General features: G+C 45.7%; 1 protein-coding gene across 2 annotated transcripts; it reads left to right on the top strand.

Moving 5' to 3' along the window:
• The first annotated feature begins 2,706 nt into the window (after nt 1-2,706).
• Nucleotides 2,707-20,457, top strand: c17h16orf87 (chromosome 17 C16orf87 homolog). 2 transcript variants are annotated; one of them, XM_055648378.1, is made up of 4 exons: nt 2,707-2,955; nt 4,095-4,194; nt 16,460-16,642; nt 19,652-20,457. In XM_055648378.1, exons 1-4 carry the CDS (start codon nt 2,887-2,889, stop codon nt 19,768-19,770), a joined length of 471 nt encoding a protein of 156 aa, XP_055504353.1. In that variant the 5' UTR covers nt 2,707-2,886; the 3' UTR covers nt 19,771-20,457. The 2 variants fall into 2 exon arrangements, with proteins under 2 accessions (XP_055504353.1, XP_055504354.1); XM_055648379.1 differs by lacking the exon at nt 16,460-16,642.
• The last annotated feature ends 679 nt before the right edge of the window (nt 20,458-21,136 follow it).

The following is a 21,136-nucleotide window of genomic DNA, read 5'->3' as shown; positions in this document are numbered from 1 at the left end:
AAATCCCAAATTAACAAATGTATACCCTAAAAACCATGTCATCTCGATAAGGCCGTCGACAATGTTGCCAAGTCTTTAATGAACTCAGTTAAAACAGCACAACACCAGTTAAATTTTACATTATTGCCGCTTGTCATAGAACCCGTTCAAAGATTCTTAATGTCCACACAAATAATCCATTATATCAGGACGTAATAATGAATATAAATGTACAATTTTCAATATATTAAAACATTCACAAATAGTTGAAAGTGAAAATTACCCAAATCGATACTTGTTACCTCTAGCCTTTGTCACTTACCCCACCTGCCTCCCAAATCAACCCCCCATCACCTGTCTCCACCTATCACTTGTGTAGGAAGGAACTGCAGGTGCTGGTTTACACCGAAGATAGACACCAAATGCTGGAGTAACTCAGCAGGACAGGCAGCATCCCTGGAGAGAAGGAATGGATGACGTTTCTGGTCGAGATTCTTTCGACTAAAGAGTCTGAAGAAGGGTCCTGACCCGAAACGTCGCCTGTCGATTCTCTCCACAGCTGCTGCCTGACCCGCTGAGTTCCTCCAGCATCCTATGTTTGGCTCAACATCTCAGCATTTGCAGTCTCTTGTGTCTTCATTAACATCACTGTTGTTTGTTCATATCAGATGAATACTTCCAGAACTCATGACTGATTTGAAGATACAAAGAAAGTGACTTTGCTAGCTCAGTTTGTTCCAATATGTTTAGCAGCCAAGTACTCTTTGTTCCTGTACTGCTGTAATGCAAGAAAAGTACCAGCCAACGGCAAGCTCACACAAATAGCAATGTGATAATGATCAACTTTCCCTTATTGAGGACTAAAATGACACAGGAGTTCAAGGTTCACTTCCCTGTCCTATTGTATACACAAAATATTTACAGGATTTGGCAGTTGTTGCTGAGAGAGAAAATGAGACCTCTCATACAGTCAAAGGCTAGTGTCCCCAACCCCAGGCAGTTTAGTTTAGAGATACAGATGCCCTTTGGCCCACTGAATTCGCGCCGACCAGTGATCCCCGCACGCTAGCACTATCCTACACTAGGGACAATTTACACACACACACAAAGTCAATTAACCTACAAATCTGTACGTCTTTGGAGTGTGGGAGGAAACCGAAGATCCTGGAGAAAACCCACACAGGTCACAGGGAGAACGTACAAACTCCATACAGACAGCGCCCGTAGTCGGGATCGAACCCGGGTCTCCGGCGCTGCAAGTGCTGTAAGACAGCAACTGTACCACTGCGCCACCGTGACCGCCCTTTGGTAAACCTCCTCTGCACCTTGGCCATTTTCTGAATCCTCTGGGAACTGCAGGATCTTGACTGCTTCATTGATAAAAGTAACAATGTTTTGGTTTGTTACTATTTAAATGGGTGGCACGGTGGCGCAGCGGTAGAGTTGCTGCCTCACAGCGCCGTAGACCCGGGTTCAATCCTGACTACGGGTGCTGTCTGTACGGAGTTTGTACGTTCTCCCTGTGTCTACGTGGGTTTTCTACAGGTACCCCAGTTTCCTCCCACACTCCAAAGTCGTACAGGTTTGTAGGTTAATGTCATCCAATGAAAGTTTTTCATGGTACCTCGTTACACATGACAATAAACTAAACTAAAAATTGGTTTTGGTAAAAATTGTAAATTGTCCCTAGTGTGTAGAACAGTGCTAGTGTATGGGGGTGATCCCTAGTTGGCACGGTCTTGGTGAGCTGAAGGGCCTGTTTCTGCACTGTATGTCTAAAGTATATTCCTTCCTTACCTGTCTCCTTCGAATTGCATTTTCATTGTCATTTTGTACCTATAAATAAACTTACTTTTAAAAGAAATGCGGACTAATTAAAGTCCTACAAAGCTGTATCATGACTTCCTGATACTTTAGTCAATAAAATAAAGTATTACCTTATCTCGCTACGTGCAATCTTTGGGACTGATAGACATTGACTGTTCTCTTCCAGACTTCTCAGCACACCATCATTATTCCCTTGGTACACAAAAAAGTTGGAGATACTCAGCTGGTGCAGCAGCATCTATGGAGCGAAGGAAATAGGCAACGTTTCGGGCCGAAACCCAAGGGTTTCGGCCCGAAACGTTGCCTATTTCCTTCGCTCCATAGACGCTGCTGCACCCGCTGAGTTTCTCCAGCTTTTTTGTGTACCTTCGATTCTCCAGCATCTGCAGTTCCTTCTTTAACACATCATTATTCCCTTGTTTACATTCCCTTGTCAGCCTCCTTCAAATATATTACTACAATAAACAATAGGCAATAGACAAGAGACAAGAGGTGCAGGAGTTGGCCATTCGGCCCTTCGAGGCAGTACCGCCATTCACTGTGATCATGTCTGATCATCTAAAATCAGCACCCCATTTTTATTGTTTCCAAAACCAGCTACTTCCTGGATTGCAGATAGACACAAACATGCTGGAGGAGTCCCAGCAGGGGACAGGCAGCATCTCTGGAGAGATGGGAGTGACGTTTCGTGTCGAGACATCCCGATTCCTTCTCTCCAGGGATGCTGCCTGTTAATGCTGAGTTACTCCAGCAGTGTTGTGTCTATCTTCGGTCTAAACCAGCATCTGCAGTTCCATCTTTACACACATGCTTCCTGGACTGTGTGTGTGTGTGTGTGCTGGAGATGGAGCGTGGACGCGCATAGGAGAGAGAGGGGAGGGGGCTCGTGCACGCGGGGCGGGGTTGCGCGCTCGTGCCCGCGGGGGGCGCGGGGGCGCGCAGGCGGTAGCAGCAGCAGCAGTAGCAGCAGCAGCAGGATACATTGTTACTCCGAAGTTGTAATGAAGTTCCACTCATGAAGTTTTCCAGCAGCCACAGCCCGTGTGGATCGGACGCAGCGGCAGCGGCCAAGCCGGGAAGATGGCTGCGAATAAGGCGAAGAAAGTTACAAAAATGGCCACGAAAGCATGTCCGGACTGTGACCAACAGGTGGGGAATCTCAGAGTATTTCAGCTTTAACGCCGAGCCTTTATGTGCCTTGTGGCTGACAGACGAGATATTGTTCACAAACTTTACCCTGTTAGTTCCCCATTGGATATTCCTATGACCTTGGGACTGATTTTTTTTTTTAACTAGATATTTCATTTTGAAACTGCAGTGATATTGCACGATATCAAATCTCTCTTGCTTCTGGTTACCTACGCGATATGGGTATGTTAGACAATGAAAGGGAATAATAGTTAGTATTTTGGCTGTTAATGACTGTGGTATACACAGCCCTTGAATTAATGGTCTTTATTTCATCTGAAAGTGATTATACTGCGTTGGCGTCAGTCGAATAGCATACATTTGTAAAATGTCATATCTCTCTCAAACATTGATTTGAACTATCCTATTCCACAAAGGGGCGAATAAACTTTTAGTGTGGGGGGGAATTAAGACACTTTCAGCTATTTTTTTTTCGCATGCAGGATTTAAGCCGTCATGTGGTAAAGGCAATGCGGGCAGATCTAACAAACACGAATAGTGGGGAAGGGTTGACGAGTTGGGAGAGGCTTTAATCACAACAAGGCAGCCTGGGCTGTTCAAATATACATTTTTGGGGTTTTTTTTGTTAAGCGCTGAGTTCGCACTGCAAACCAACGCAGCCATTTATGCTCCGTTGCCTCTGGGTTTCCACGGTGTTATTTGGGCAGTTTCATTATGCAGCCGTTTGTACAGACAGAGTATTTTCTCCCAGTCCTTAAAAAAAACCCCATCTGCACAAGAAATGTCATCTCACGTTGTGAAGAGGAAAAAAAAGCAAAATGCTGCAATCTTGGCCGACTGCCTTGTCTTTATGGGTAGTCGTTCAAACGATGGAAATTACGAAATATTTTTAATCCAACCGACGCCAGTGTAATTCCATCCGTGAGTGTAAGATATATATTTTTTTTTAAACGACCCAGAACGTATAATTATTTCCACTGGTCTGTGTGGGCTTGTGTGTTTATAATTTAAATATATTTTATGTAGTACAACCCTCTGCATATGTGGACGTAATCATATCCTCCCGAGTGATTAAATTGTTTGCCTAGACGCAGGACTGAAAGCAACGTCATTCCAATTTCAAATGTTTAATTTTTCAGATTCCAGTTGCCTGTAAGTCCTGCCCTTGTGGATTCGTTTTCATAAGTAGGAGGCTGCTGAATGCTAAACAGACTGAGAAATCACCGCCACCTAATTTAGGTAAATGCTGATGAAACCTGTCAGATTGCAGAGAAAAATGAATGATTTGGGGGGGGATAAAATGAGTAAGCAACAAAAAATTAATCATCCATTTTTAGATTACAAATCGGTAGCTGTATTACTGGAGCTGAGACGTTGGTTTCAGATTGGACATCTTGAGCAGGGTTTTTTTTTTAATAAACATGTTTTTATTCACTTTTTCATTCATAGTTGAATGAAGTCATTATTCACATTGTTTTGGTCATTTTGCACATTGGACCATTTATGAGAATTTTTAGCAAAAAGTTAAAATGAGTTCTTGATTTGAAAGGCATTTTGATTTTCCTTTTATGTTAAAAGCAGCAATATTTTGTTTAATTGATCCCGTGCTGCTTGTATCCCGGGCATTGTATTGTTTGTAATGGCTGGCATATCATAACCTGTAAAAGCATCTGTAAATGCATTAAAGTTGGATAAAGCATTGTCCAATTACCACCTATTCCACACGCACTTCCTGAACAATATCAAACCCTTTGGTGGGAAATAGACAATAGGTGCAGGAGTAGGCCATTCGGCCCTTCGAGCCAGCACTGCCCTTCAATGTGATCATGGCTGATCATCCCCAATCAGTACCCCATTCCTGCCTTCTACCCATATCCCCTGACTACGCTATCTTTAAGAGCCTGATCTAGCTCTCTCTTGAAAGCATCCAGAGAACCGGCCTCCACTGCCCTCTGAGGCAGAGAATTCCACAGACTCACCACTCTCTGTGAGAAAAAGTGTTTCCTCGTCTCCGTTCTAAATGGCTTACTCCATATTCTTAAACTGTGGCCCCTGGTTCTGGACTCCCCCAACATCGGGAAGATGTTTCCTGCCTCTAGCGTGTCCAAGCCCTTAACAAAATGCATTTTGTGTTCCTGTACATCGGCGAGACCAAACGTAGACGTGGCCAGCGTTTTGCTGAGCACTTGCCATGGGGACCTCCCGGTTGCCATGGGGACCTCCCGGTTGCCAACCATCTTGACTCCCCTTCCCAATTCCACACTGACCTTTCTGTCCTGGGCCTCCTCCATTGCCGGAATAAGGCCACATGCAAATTGGAGGAACAGCACCTCATATTTCACTTGGGTAGATTACAACCCAGAGGCATGATCGTTGAATTCTCTAATTTTGAGCAACTCCTACTCTAACACTGGTCTCCCTCCCCCTGCCAACTATCTCCATCCTGGACCTTTAACCAGTTCCACGTAGGTTGGGGTTTATGATTGTCATGTCACAGGGTGGAAACAGGCTCTTCATCCCAACTTGCCCACACTGACCAACATGTCCCATCTACACTAGTCCCACCTGCCTGTGTTGGGCCCATATCCCTCCAAGCCTGTCCTACCCATGTACTTGCTGTTTGCTTCTTAAACATTGCAATACTCCCTGCCTCCTCTGGCAGCTCGTTCCATACACCCACCACCCATTGCATGAAAAAGTTACCCCTCAGATTCCTATTAAATCTTTCCCCCTTCACCTTAAACCTGTGCCCTCTGGTTCATGTGCAGCGAGGTACAGGGAAAAGCTTTGTTTTGCATTGATTCCAATCAGATCAGATATCCAATACATAAATACAATCAAGTCAAACTCCAGTCCAACAGGTGGAGCAAAGGGGAAAGATACAGAGTGCAGAATATAGTTCTCAGCATTGTAGCCCAGTTCCAGAGACAAAGTCCAATGTCCGCAATGGGGTAGAGGTGAATCAGACAGTACCCTGGCTTATGGAAGGATCGTTCAGAAGCCTGATAACAGAGGGGGAAAAGCTGTTCCTGAGTCTGGTGGTGCACGCTTTCAAGCTTCTGTACCTTCTGTCCATGCTTGTAATAGAAGCCTATTTGCCAGGTGGACTCTCACATTCTGTGTACTTCTTGTTTCATTTTGTATTGAATTGGACTGCCACCCTTGGCCACTGAAGCTCCACATAAGGGAACTCCCCCAAATCTTGCTGCCTCTCTTTAAGAATTTCCTTTCCAACTTCTCTGCATCACCAAGTCTTTAGTCACCATATGTAATCTCACTTTAGGCAACATATCCGTTTTCATCCAATTATCCTTCTATGCAGCACCTCCAATTCTAAGAGCTGTACAGATGGGAACAGGCCCTTCGGCCCACCTTGCCCATGCCGGCCAATTTGCCCATTGGCCCAGTCTCATTTGCCCGCATTTGGGCACCCATTCCCATCCATATATCTGTCCAAATGGCTTTTAAAAGTCACTATTGTATCTGCTTCTCTAACTTTCTCTGGCAGCTCTTTCCAGATACTAACTGGAAAAAAGTTGAGTTTAATTTAGTTTAGAGATACAGCATGGATACCGGCCTTTCGGCCCACCGAGTCCGTGCTGACCAGCGATCCCCGCATATTAACACTATCCTACACACACTAGGGACAATTTCCACAGGCACCAAGTTAAGTTGCCTACAAACCTGCACGTCTTTGGAGTGTGGGAAGAAACCGAAGATCTCGGAGAAAACCCACGTGGGGTCACGGGGAGAGCGTACAAACTGCGTACAGACAGCACCCGTGGTTGGGATCGAACCACGGTCTCCGGCGCTGCAAGCGTTGTAAGGCGGCAACTCTACCGCTGCGCCACCCCAGTTGTCAGAGGTCCCTATTTGAATCTCTCCCCCTTTCACCTTAAGCCTATGCCCTCTAGTTTTAGAATCCTCTATCCTGGGAAAAATACTGTGAGTGTTCACTTTAACCATGCCCCTCACAATACCGTACACTTCAGTAAAGTGAAACCTTAGACGTTATATTAAATTAAAGATTTTAGGTAGATAAAAATGCTGGAGAAACTCAGCGGGTGAGGCAGCATCTATGGAGCGAAGGAATAGGTGACGTTTCGGGTCGAGACCCTTCTTCAGACTGATGAAGGAATAGGTGACGTTTCGGGTCGAGACCCTTTCGGATCTCGACCCGAAACGTCACCTATTCCTTCGCTCCACAGATGCTGCCTCGCCCGCTGAGTTTCTCCAGCATTTTTTATCTACCTTTGATTTTTCCAGCATCTGCAGTTCCTTCTTAGAGATTTTCGGTAAATCATTTGCCTCTGAACATTTCCTGAGTTTCAGTTTCAGGTCAGTGTATGTGTGCTAAATAGCAAGTTTCTGTTTTCTTTTGAAAGCCCATTGATATAATTAAAACATAATTGTAATCTGGGCCATGAGGACACAGCGTAGCCTTTATAAAAAATTAAAAAAAAATGATAATGGCTCTCTCTGAATAGCTCATGGTAAATAGAGTAGCCTCCCTGTTGGAGGCTACTCTATTGGTTACAGAGAAAGGTTGAACAAGTTAGGGCTTTATTCTTTGGAGCGCAGAAGGTTAAGGGGGGACTTGATAGAGGTCTTTAAAATGATGAGAGGGATAGACAGAGTTGACGTGGAAAAGCTTTTCCCACTGAGAGTAGGGAACATTCAAACAAGGGGACATGACATGATAATTAAGGGACTGAAGTTTAGGGGTAACATGAGGGGGAACTTCTTTACTCAGAGAGTGGTAGCTGTGTGGAATGAGCTTCCAGTGAAGGTGGTGGAGGCAGGTTCGTTTTTATCATTTAAAAAGAAATTGGATAGTTATATGGATGGGAAGGGAATGGAGGGTTATGGTCTGAACGCAGGTGTATGGGACTAGGGGAGAATATGTGTTCGGCACGGACTAGAAGGGTCGAGATGGCCTGTTTCCGTGCTGTAATTGTTATATGTTATATGGTTATATGGATTGCAACCGTGTCGTGGTCGGGGAGCTTGTGTGTCTCAGTGACCCCCAAAGCTATGCCAGCGGGAGATTCGTCTCCTGTTAGGGTCTCCTATGCTGGACAGGTCAAAGGGTCGAGGCGAGACGAAGAGCGATCTACTGGTCCTCCAGGTTGGAGGTTGAGCACAGGGCTAACAAATATGTTACAGAAACAGCAACTGAAGGAATCAACACTTCTGAGTGGAGGACCTTCAATGCTGCCCCTACATGCCAGGAGGCAGAATAGAAACATAGACAATAGGTGCAGGAGTAGGCCATTCGGCCCTTCGAGCCTGCACCGCCATTCAATATGATCATGGCTGATCATCCAACTCCGTATCCTGCACCTGCCTTCTCTCCATACCCACTGATCCCTTTAGCCACAAGGGCCACATCACAGCAAGCGCTGTCTGCGGAGGGCGCTCAGCATCGCCAAGGACTGCTCTCACCCCAACCATGGACTGTTTACCCTCCTACCATCCGGGAGGCGCTACAGGTCTCTCCGTTGCTGAACCAGCAGGTCGAGGAACAGCTTCTTTCCGGCGGCTGTCACTCTACTCAACAACGTACCTCGGTGACTGCCAATCACCACCCCCCCCCCCCAGACACTTATTATTTATTCAAATCGTTTGCTATGTCGCTCTTCCAGGGAGATGCTAAATGCATTTCATTGTCTCTGTACTGTACACTGACAATGACAATTAAAATTGAATCTGAATCTGAATCTAACTCTCTTAAATATAGCCAATGAACTGGACTCAACTGCCTTCTGTGGCAGAGAATTCCACAGATTCACCACTCTCTGTATGGGGTAGTAAGTAAGTAAGTAAGTAAGTAAGTAAATAGAGTAGTGCCCTATATGAACAGTTATTCTTCTGCCAACTTGAAATAATGTTCCTTCTGCAGTTGTACAGAGCCCTAGTGAGACCACACCTGGAGTATTGTGTGCAGTTTTGGTCCCCTAATTTGAGGAAGGACATTCTTGCTATTGAGGGAGCGCAGCAGAGGTTTACAAGGTTAATTCCCGGGATGGCGGGACTGTCATATGCTGAGAGAATGGAGCAGCTGGGCTTGTACACTCTGGAGTTTAGAAGGATGAGAGGGCATCTCATTGAAACATACAAGATTGTTAAGGGCTTGGACACGCTAGAGGCAGGAAACATGTTCTCGATGTTGGGGGAGTCCAGAACCAGGGGCCACAGTTTAAGAATAAGGAGTAAGCCATTTAGAACGGAGACGAGGAAACACTTTTTCTCACAGAGAGCGGTGAGTGTGGAATTCTCTGCCTCAGAGGGCGGTGGAGGCAGGTTCTCTGGATGCTTTCAAGAGAGAGCTAGATAGGGCTCTCAAAAATAGCGGAGTCAGGGGATATGGGGAGAAGGCAGGAACGGGGTACTGATTGGGGATGATCAGCCATTATCACATTGAATGGCGGTGCTGGCTCGAAGGGCCGAATGGCCTACTCCTGCACCTATTGTCTATTGGCTGACTTATTTTAAACCCAATTTTTAATGTTTTACAATTAATACAGTCAGAATGCTGTCGCTTAATGATTGAACTTTGCTAATAATTTCTGGTAAGTTTTAGTTCGGATTCAGATTCACATTTATTGTCGCGTGCACCAATTTAAAGTCCAGTGATATTTGAGTTACCATGCAGCCATACTATTAAAAGAACGATAGAACTGAACATAAACATCCACTGCAGTGATCACTGTGATGGAAGGCAATAAAGTTCAGACAATCTTCCTCCTTTTGTTAATCTAGGATGCAGTAATCAGCTATTTTCCTTTTTTCAAATGTCTAAAGACTGGAGGGAGATGGCGAGAGATTGTGGGCCAGTTTGTGTTTCCACAGAGAGAGTGGTGGTGGAGGCAGATGCCCCAGTGGCTTTTGAGAGAGCTTTTAGATAGCAAAAAAAGGACACAGAGTGCTGGAGTAACTCAGCGGGTCAGGCAGCATCTGTGGAGAACATGGATAGGTGACATTTCACAGAGTGCTGGAGTAACTCAGAGGGTCAGGCAGCATCTGTGGAGAACATGGATAGGTGACGTTTCACAGAGTGCTGGAGTAACTCAGCGGGTCGAGAGCATCTATGGAGCTAAGGAAATAGGCAACGTTTCGGGCCGAAACCCGGAAGGGTTTCGGCCCGAAACGTTGCCTATTTCCAGAAGGATTTCGGCCCGAAACGTTGCCTATGTCCTTAGCTCCATAGATGCTGCTTCACAGAGTGCTGGAGTAACTCAGCGGGTCAGGCAGCATCTGTGGAGAACATGGATAGGTGACGTTTCACAGAGTGCTGGAGTAACTCAGCGGGTCAGGCAGCATCTGTGGAGAACATGGATAAGTGACATTTCACAGAGTGCTGGAGTAACTCAGCGGGTCTTTGGAGAATGTGGATAGGTGACGTTTCGGGTCAGGATCCTGTGCATGTCGTTGTTTAAATGAATCACCTTTGAGTTACTATGATGACTGCATTGCCATACCTTAATGCAAGGAAATAGAAAAAGGTAAACAAAATCATTGTACCTGTTCCTTTCATCCTTCCTTGCTTATACACAGGGGCCATGTTAGCGAGACTGCAAATGGTTGCACAGAGCTATTGTGTTTGAGTCGCACACAATTAGTCATAGAGTCATTCAGCACGGAAACAGGCCCTTCAGCCCAACTCTTCCATGCCGACAACATGCCCCATCTACGCTAGTCCCACCTGCCTACATTTGGTCAATATCCCTCCAAATCTGTCCTATCCATATACTTGTTCAAGTGTATTTGAAATACTGCTATTAGTGCTTGCCTCAGCTACCTCCTCTGGCTGCTCGTTCCATACACCCACCACTCTCTGTGTGAAAAGGTTGCCCTGGCTTCCTTTGAAATCTTTCCCCCCTCACCTTAAACCTATGTCCTCTGCTTCTTGATTCCCCTACTCTGGTAAAATACTCTGTGCATTCACCCTATCTGTTTCCCTCGTCATTTTATTCATGTCTATAAGATCTCCCCTCATCCTCCTGCGTTCTAAGGAGTGAAGTGTAGCATGGAGTACGAAGGAAGGAGACTGCCCAACCTCTCCCTTTAGCTCAGACCCTCAAGTCCTGGTAACATCTTCGTACATGCAGCAAGGAGCTGGCCAACTGACTGATGGTCCTTATTGCAAGCGGGCCAGGCAGCATGTCAGGGGAGTGGGAGATACAGAGACAAGGAAGTTTGAAGGTGTGAGAACGTGACTTTAAAGGGGATGGAGATTACGGACAATGTAGAATAGATCATTGTTAGCTGGGAGAAGGTGGCAACAAAGTAAACTGAGATCAAATGTAGTCGGAGACAGTCAGACTGGTCGTGTAACTGGGGTGGGGGAGGGGATGGAGAGAGAGGGAAAGCAAGGGCTACTTGAAGTTAGAGAAGTCAATGTTCATACTGCTGGGGTGTAAGCAGCCCAAGCGAAATATGAGGTGCTGCTCCTCCAATTAGCGCTGGGTCTCACTCTGACAATGGAGGAGGCCCAGGACAGAAAGGTCAGTGTGGGAATGGGAGGGGGAGTTAAAGTGTTGAGCGACCGGGAGATCGGGTAGGTTCAGGCGGACTGAGCGGAGGTGTTCAACGAAATGATCGCTGAGCCTGCGCTTGGTCTCACCGATGTATCGGAGTCCACACCTGGAACAGCGGATACAGTAGATGAGGTTGGAGGAGGTGCAAGTGAACCTCTGCCTCACCTAAAAAGACTGGGATCCCACGACAGAGTCGAGGGGGGAGGTAAAGGGGCAAGTGTTGCATCTCCTGCTGTTGCAGGGGAAGGTACCTGGGATGGGGTTGGTTTTGGTGGGAAGGGATGAGTTGACCAGGTAGTTGTGGAGGAGATGTGGCCGGTGTAACGCACGAGAGGGTGGATGTTGAAACACAAGGAACTGCAGATGCTGGAGCCTTGGGCTGAAGAAGGAAAACAAAATATATTGTTTAAATTTAATGAACACCATCTGTGGAAAGTGTTGAAACCTGGTTTATCATTAGTTGCGGGCGAATCTAACAACTGTGCAGCAGCAGCTTTGGCCTGTATTCTCGTGTTTACTTCGACACAAGTAAGTTTCTGCGTGAGGGCTCTCTTTAGTCAGACTTTCATCTTGACTTTTATAATTCATGGTGAAAGAAAGAGGGGGAAATCCCTCCTGAGTAATCTATATGTGATGGAGGATTTCAGCCATGCTAGGGCAGAGGTTATGCAGTTGATGTTTAATCTCACAAAATAATTGCAGATTACGTTGAGATCTGATAGTTTCAAATCGTCATTATTTGGACAATTAATGTGCTTTAATTTGGTGACCTCTGATTGGAGGGTTTGAGTTATATGAGCTGCCACGGGCAAGTGGGATTAGTAGACAATAGGTGCAGGAGTAGGCCATTCGGCCCTTCGAGCCAGCACCGTCATTCAATGTGATCACGGCTGATCATCCACAATCAGTACCCCGTTCCTGCCTTCTCGCCATATCCCCTGACTGCTATTTTTAAGAGCCCTATCTAGCTCTGTCTTGAAAGCATCCTGTCCCCACCGCCCTCTGAGGCAGAGAATTCCACAGACTCACCACTCTCTGTGAGGAAAAGTGTTTCCTCGTCTCTGTTCTAAATGGCTTACTCCTTATTCTTAAACTGTGTGGCCCCTGGTTCTGGACTCCCCCAACATCGGGAATATAAGAGAACATAGAGATTGTCAAGAGTGGTCACATGGGCACTTTTAGACTAGACTACAGAGATACAGCACAGAAACAGGCCCTTTGTCCCACAATAGTCCGTGTCAAATAGTCACCCCTGCAATAGTCACCCAGCACTATCCTACACACTAGGGACAATTTACAGAAGCCAATTAGCCTACATGTCTTTGGAGTGTGGGAGGATACCGGAGCACCCGGAGAAAACCCACGCAGGTCGCAGGGAGAACGTACAAACTCTGTACAGACGGCACCCGTGGTCAGGATGGAACTTGGGTCCGTGGCGCTGCGAGGCAGCAACTCTACCGCTGCGCCACCCACAAGGCCAGTCGCCAGGCCTATTTCTATGCTCTGCAAATCTATAACTCTGTAGCATGACATCCAGTTATTTTTTTCTGTATTGGAAATCAGCAGGTGATCTTTGAGATGTAGACAGGAGGGAACTGCAGATGCTGGAATCTTGAGTGAAACACAAATGTTGGAACAATTTAGCTGGTCAGGCAGCATCTGTGGTGGGAATGGACAGACAAAGTTCTGGGTTGGGACTCTTCTACAGACTGTTTGATATGTAACCTTGTTAATGGTAAAGTATGCAGACCCAGGGGCCACAGTCTTAGAATAAAGGGGAGGTCATTTAAGACTGAGGTGAGAAAAAACTTTCTCACCCAGAGAGTTGTGAATTTGTGGAATTCCCTGCCACAGAGGGCAGTGGAGGCCAAGTCACTGGATGGATTTAAGAGAGAGTTAGATAGAGCTCTAGGGGCGAGTGGAGTCAAGGGATATGGGGAGAAGGCAGGCACGGGTTATTGATAGGGGACGATCAACCATGATCACAATGAATGGCGGTGCTGGCTCGAAGGGCCGAATGGCCTCCTCCGGCACCTATTTTCTATGTTTTTCTATTACCAAGCAAGATGCTGGAGTGTGCTGGATAATTTGTTGTTTCCACCACTCAATGTTTAGAAAAGTTACACCAGCATTTTGTGTCTATTTTCAGTAGAAACCAGCATTTACCGTTCCTGTCGTCACATCCCAAAGCCGTTCAGGTTTGTAGGTTAATTGGCTTCTGTAAATTGCCCCACGTGTGCAGGGAGTGGATGAGAAAGTGGGATAATGTAGAACTAATGTGAGCGGGCGATCGATGGTTGCCACGGCCTCATTGGACCGTAAGGTCCTGTTTCTATGCTGTTGCTAAATTAAACTTACAGGTTTATAAAGGTGTAAGAAGGAACTGCAGATTCTGGTTTAAACTGAAGATAGGCACAAAATGCTGGAGTAACTCAGCGGGACAGGCAGCATGTCTTAGTCAAGTCAAGTCAAGTCAAGTTTATTTGTCACATACACATACGAGATGTGCAGTGAAATGAAAGTGGCAATGCTCGCGGAACAACAAAACATCCAAACAAATTATAAACACAATCATAACATACATATTATTTTACATAACAAATAATAGAAGGAAAAACGTTCTGTACAGTTAGTCCCTGGTGAGAAAGGCGTTTACAGTCCGAATTGCCTCTGGGAAGAAACTCCTTCTCAACCTCTCCGTTCTCACCGCATGGCAACGGAGGCGTTAAAAGAAGGAATGGGTGATGTTTCTGGTCGAGACCCTTCTTCAGACTGATGTCAGGGGAGTGGGAGATATATGGATAAGGAAGTGTAAGGTGTGAAAATAGAACAAAGGAGATGGAGATCAAGGAATATGGAGAATAGATCATTGTTAGTTGGGAGCCGGTAACAACAAAGCAAACAGAGATAAAATGTAGGTTACACAAAAAAGCTGGAGAAACTCAGCGGGTGCAGCAGCATCTATGGAGCGAAGGAAATAGGCAACGTTTCGGGCCGAAACGTTGCCTATTTCCTTCGCTCCATAGATGCTGCTGCACCCGCTGAGTTTCTCCAGCTTTTTTTTGTGTAACCAGAGATAAAATGTAGTTGGAGTCAGTAAGACTGGTCGGAGACCTGGGAAGGGGAGGGATAGAGAGCAAGGGTTACTTAACATTGCCTTCTCTAACTTCAAGTAACCATTGCTTTCCTTAAAAGGAATTGAATATATATATTTTAATTTATACAGATCATGTTTTTTTAAATGATTGTAATGAAAAATCTGCACAAATGATAATGTTCACTTTAAATTTGACACTAGGGACGTGTACCAAAAATAACAAGCTTGAAATAAGCATACATTTTGGTATTCGCAAATTTTCTCTTTTACGACCCTGTTTTACTAGATTGTAGTGAGTTAATTTCTGTTACAGTTTTTGAAATATGAATTTGAACTCTTGAAGGAATTTTCAAACATAGAATTCTAAATAGGACAGCACAGGAACATGGGCCCTTCGGCCCACAAAGTCTATGCTGAACATGAAACCAAGCACAGTGCTGCACGGTGGCGCAGCGGTAGAGTTGCTGCCTTACAGCGCCAGAGACCCGGGTTCGATTCTGACTGTGGGTGCTGGCTGTATGGAGTTTGTACGTTCTTCACTGTGACCGCGTGGGTTTTCTCCGGGTGCTCCGGTTTCCTCCCACACTCCAAAGACGTGCGGGTTTGTAGGTTAATTGCCTTCTGTAAATTGTCCCCATTGTTTAGGATAATGCTAGCGATTGCTGGTCAGCGTGGGCCGAAGGGCCTGTTTCCATGCTATCTCTCTGAATAAACGATCTCATTTGGATACAGCTTCCAGTTTGACATAAACTGGGCAGCTTTGCTGTTGAAAGAACATTATTGAGGATGTTGCCAGGACTTGAAGGGCCTGAGCTATTGGGGCAGGTTGGGCAGGCTAAGACATTATTCCTTGGGGTGATCTTATAGAGGTGTATAAAACCATAAGGGGAATAGATAAGGTGAATGCACTGAATCTTGTATCCAGGATTTGGGAATCAACCAGAGGTTGAGGTGAGGGAGGTAAGATTTAATCACCCATGATCATATTGACTCGAAGGGCTGTCCAGCCTACTCCTGTACCTAGTTTCTATGTTAATGGGAATCTGAGAGGAAACTTATTCACACAGAGGGTGGTTGAATGGAACGAGCTGCCAGAGGGGGGTTGTTAAGGCAGCTACAATAGCAAGATTTAAAAGGCACTTGGGCAGGTGCATGGATGGGAACGTGATTATTTATTTATTTATTAATTATTTATTTTATTCGAAGCAATTGTACAAGGGATAAAACATTCGGCATCTAAAATTGTACAACTTCAATTTTAACCTTTTAACCTGAAAACGAGAGAGAAGAAGAGAAGGGAAAAAGTGAGAAGTGAAAAGATAGCTGGAAAAAGCACATGGAAAAGACCCCTAGACTACTAAAGTAGTGTGGCCAAAAAGTGAATAAAGATATAAGAGAGAAAGAAGAAAAAAAAACAAAAGAAAAAAAAAAAATGGAGATAAACCTGCCCTCCCTCGTCCCCCCCCCCCCCCCCCCCCCCCCCCCCCCCGTCCCACCTCACCCAACCCAGAATTGGATTTAAGGGAAGGTACACAAAATTGCTGGAGAAACTCAGCGGGTGCAGCAGCATCTATGGAGCGAAGGAAATAGGCGACGTTTCGGGCCGAAACCCTTCTTCAGAATTGGATATTTTAGATTTAAGGGAATGGTTTAGAGGGATTTGGGCCTAGTGCGGGCAGGTGGGACTAATGTAGATGGGGCATGTTGGTTGATTTTTCTTGAAGGGCCTGTTTCCGTGCTGTAGAGCTCTGTGACATTGACCTGTGATCTATGATGGATGGTTAACGCCTCCCGTCGTTTCTATGGAATGTAATTTGCCAGAACGCTTGTTGTGATTTGAAATAACTAGCTCGCATTTTGTGGACAGACAACAAGTCAGTGGCTAAGAGGAGGAGGACAGACAGAGCGCGTCGGGAGAAAGCCAATTCTCCTCTCACCAAAGATCTGGAAAACCGAAAGCGGTCTCGATCGGAGAGCCACTCCGAACAAATTCGGCGGAGACGAGGCCGGCCCAAAACGGGCCCCAGCAAAAAGCACGATGATGATAAAGGTAATATGGTCACGGTCCTGACATGGTGGCGATCACTGGCACTCAACATTCCAGCGTTCTTAGATAGACTCATTGCTTATAAGTTCATAAGTGTAGGCGCAGAAATAGGCCATTCGGCCCATCAAGTCTACTCCGCCATTCGATCATGGCTGATATATCTCTCCCTCCTAACCCCATTCTCCTGCCTTCACCCCATAACCCCTGACACCCGTACTAATCAGGAATCTCTGCCTTAAAAATCTCAATTGACTTAGCCTCCAAAGAATTCCACAGATTCACCTCCCTCTGACTAAAGAAATTCCTCCCCATCTCTTTCCTGGAGGAACGACTTTTTATTCTGAGGCAGTGGCCTCTGGTCCTAGACTCTCCCACTAGTGGAAACATCCTCTCCACATCCACTCCTTCCAGGCCTTGATTATGGAGGATAAGTCGTATGGAACAGAAGTAGGTCTTTCAGGCAAACTCGCCCATGCTGACCAAAACTAATCCCATTTGCCCATATCCCACTTCATCTTTCCTATTATACAGTGTAGGAATTAGAGACTTTGATGATTTTTTAGAAACATTAGTTTCTATAGTCATACCGCACAGAATCAAACCCTTCAGCCTGACCAATGACCATGGTGCCCTTCTAAGCTAGTTCCATTTGTCTTTCGTGGGCCAGCAGCCAACAAAGGAATTGAGTTGATCTTGGAATTTTAATTAATTATCTTTTTGTTACCATCGGTATCGCTGCCTTTCGTCAATAGTTTAATCAATTTGTTTTTTGCTTAGCTATCCTTCGTTCCTCAAGCAGTTGATTCATTGATTGATTGAAACTGGAAATTGCAGCACGGAAACAGGCCCTTCAGCCCATCGAGTCTGTGCCGACCATCGATCACCCGTTCACACTAGTTCTATGTTATCCCGCTTTCTCATCCACTCCCTACACACTAGGGGCAATTTACAGAGGGCCGATTAATTTACAAACCCGCACGTTCTGTGGGGTGTGGGAGGAAACCCACGCGGTCACAGGGAGAACGTGTAAACTCCACACAGACAGCACCTGAGGTCAAGATCGAGCCCGGGTCACGAGTGCAGCGAGACAGCAGCTCTACCCGCTGTGCCAGCGTGCCGCCCAGTGGAACTCTGGGCTTCTAGTAGTGTATCATTACGCTGTAGTATAAAGCTCTCTGAATGTAGCCAGCAATCAGCAGGGAATGGGTAATGCATGGTAATGCAAGCACATGCTTTCTATTCTAAATGCTTCCTGTATCTCTAAACTAAACGACATTACATCTAAACCCTGGCATGTTGTATAATGCTTCAATATGCATCATTTTTCCTTGAACTCCACCACAAAAAATGCACAAATCTAACCACATGTAGGTCATGAAATATTTTTGAAAAATGTCCTTTCAGTAAATTTGCAGATCCTTTTGCACAGAAGAATAATCTCATCTGAAGAAGGGTCCAGACCCGAAACGTCACCTATCCATGTTTTCTAGAGATGTTGCATGACCTGCTGAGTTACTCCAGCACTTTTTTTGTTGTAAAACAGCATCTGCAATTCCAAGAGTATTTATTTAACAGTTTCCCCTGTATGAATTCCCCATTAGCCGTCTTTCCTCTCACAGTCGTTTTCAAAGGTACAGGAATGAACTAGTGTCATAGAGATATACTGTCTGGAAACAGACCACATGTCCCAGCTACACTAGTCCCACCTGCCAGCGTTTGGTCCATATCCCTCCAAGCCTGTCCTATGCACCTGTCTAACTGCTTCATAAATGTTGGGATAGTCCCGACCTCTTCTGGCAGCTTGTTCCATACACCCACCCACCACCACCCTTTGTGTGAAAAAATTGCTGCTCAGATTCCTATTAAATCTTTTCCCCCTTCACCTTAAACCTATGTCATCTGGTCCTCTATTCCACTACTCTGGGCAAGAGACTCTGTGCATTTATTCCTCTCATGATTTTGTACACCTCTATAAGATCTCCCCTCAAAATCCTCCAAGGAATAGAGACCCAGCTCATACTCCCTAGCTCACACCCTCTAGTCTTGGCAACATTCTCGTAACTCTGGCAGTCTGGTCATTTACAATGTGACTCTGAACCATTTCTGTGGAGCGTGTGGGGTTAAATGATGTCGCTGTCGTTGTGTAAGTTTCACACCTTGGGAAGATTGCAATTGTTTTTGATTTCAAGTTCAAGTGAGTTTATTGTCATGTGTCCCTGATAGGACAATGAAATCTTCGTATCAAATGATGAGAGGCATAGACTGGGTAGACAGTCACAACCATTCTCACCTGGTGGAAATATCAAAGACATAGAAACATAGAAAATAGGTGCAGGAGGAGGCCATTCGGCCCTTCGAGCCTGCACCGCCATTCATTGTGATCATGGCTGATCGTCCCCATATCAATAACACGTGCCTGCCTTCTCAGCATATCCCTTGACTCCACTAGCCCCCTAGAGCTCTATCTAACTCTCTCTTAAATCCATCCAGTGACTTGGCCTCCACTGCCCTCTGTGGCAGGGAATTCCACAAATTCACAACTCTCTGGGTGTGGCTTTAAAGTTGAGAGGGGGGAAGTGTAAAGGAGATGTGTGGGGCAAGTTTTATTACACGGTGGGTGCCTGGAACGCGCTGCCAGGGGTGGTGGTGGAGGCAGATACGATAGTGGTGTTTAAGATGCTTTTGGACGGACACATGGATATGGAGCGATATGGATCATGTGGAGGCAGATGAGATTAATTTAACAATGTCATGTTCAGCATGGGCATTGTGGGCCTGGAGTTCTGGAGAGAAGGAATAAGTGACGTTTCGGGTCGAGACCCTTCTTCAGACTGAGAGTCAGGGAAGAGGGGAACGAGAGATACGAAAAGGTATATAGAGTCGAAACGTCATCCATTCCTTTTCTCCAGAGATGCTGCCTGACCCGCTGCGTAACTCCAGCTTGTGGGCCGATGGGCCTGTCCCTGTACCGTTCCATCTTCTATGCCCGACTTTTCACCGTTTGTTTTCCAGAAAGGCAAGAGAAAGAGATCGACGTCTACGCCAGCCTCTCGGACGAGAGAGCCTTTGTATTCTCTGTGGCACTGGCAGAAATAAACAGAAAAATTATCAATCAAAAATTAATTCTTTGACAAAGCGTGGACAAGTGGGAAAACTAACTACAACTCAGGATTCAGACTCTAGCTCGGTGTATTCCACCAAGGCGGACTTTGTACCCAGCCATTTCCAGCAATGCGGTGGGAAGCCAACACTTGCTCACTGCTGGACGACTGTTTGTAACGGCAAAGCTTCCAGACGCCATGGATGTGGGCATGCGGTCACTTCAACTTGTACACCAAACCTGAAGCAGACAAATGCTTTGAATTCCAACCCCAATTTTGTACAAGAGTAATGCAGCGTTGAACTTTGGAAGAGTAACGTTGGTCGATGCATTGACTATGAAACGGGTGAAGCATAGGAATTAGGTTCTTCCTCCACTAACTTCAGCAGGTGACTTTGGGGTCGAACAAAGAAAGGGAACCTACCTTGTTCCTCTTGTATATTTGGAAGAGATGGAGAAATGATGACTTCTTGTTTCAGATGCACGTTCTTTCTGTATGTTACCTTATTTATGATGTTGGTGTAATTAGTCTAAACACTGCAAATAATCATAAAATACTATCATAAACAGGCTTACGTTTCATACATCTTGTGATTCATTTTCAACTATTGTAGTATGACATTAGCATAAATCTATCCCAGGGATATCTTGCACATGGTCTGACAATGTTTGGAGGTCTGATGATTTTTTTGTCTGTAATAAATACATTTATATACAATGATGTGTGGTGTAAATGAACGCAGAGCGTAAAGTCTTGAAGTAAGACGCTCCACTTGCAACCTTGCGTCAGTCTGAACGGAAACTGGCCCTTCGGCCCAACTTGCCCATGCCTACCAAGATGGCCCGTCTACACTCGTCCCACCTGGCTGTGTTTGGCCCATATCCCTCTGAACCTTACCTGTCCCATGTACCTGTCCAAATGTCTTTTAAATGTTGGCACAAGGAACTGCAGGTGTTGGTTTACAAAATAAAGACACAGAGTGCTGGAGTAACTCAGCGGGTCAGGCAGCATCTGTGGAGAACATGGATAGGTGACGTTTCACAGAGTGCTGGAGTAACTCAGCGGGTCAGGCAGCATCTGTGTGGAGAACATGGATAGGTGACGTTTCACGTTTCGCAGAGTGCTGGAGTAACTCAGCGGGTCAGGCAGCATCTGTGGAGAACATGGATAGGTGACGTTTCACAGAGTGCTGGAGTAACTCAGCGGGTCAGGCAGCATCTATGGAGCTAAGGAAATAGGCAACGTTTCGGGCCGAAACCCGGAAGGGTTTCGGCCCGAAACATTGCCTATTTCCAGAAGGTTCGGCCCGAAATGTTGCCTATTTCCTTAGGCAGCATCTGTGGAGAACATGGATAGGTGACGTTTCACAGAGTGCTGGAGTAACTCAGCGGGTCAG

Source organism: Leucoraja erinacea, chromosome 17, assembly GCF_028641065.1.
Source record: "Leucoraja erinacea ecotype New England chromosome 17, Leri_hhj_1, whole genome shotgun sequence".
NCBI classification, from domain to species: Eukaryota; Metazoa; Chordata; class Chondrichthyes; order Rajiformes; family Rajidae; genus Leucoraja; species Leucoraja erinaceus.
Note: the sequence above shows the minus strand (reverse complement) of the source record. Positions and strands in the feature narration are given on the sequence as shown.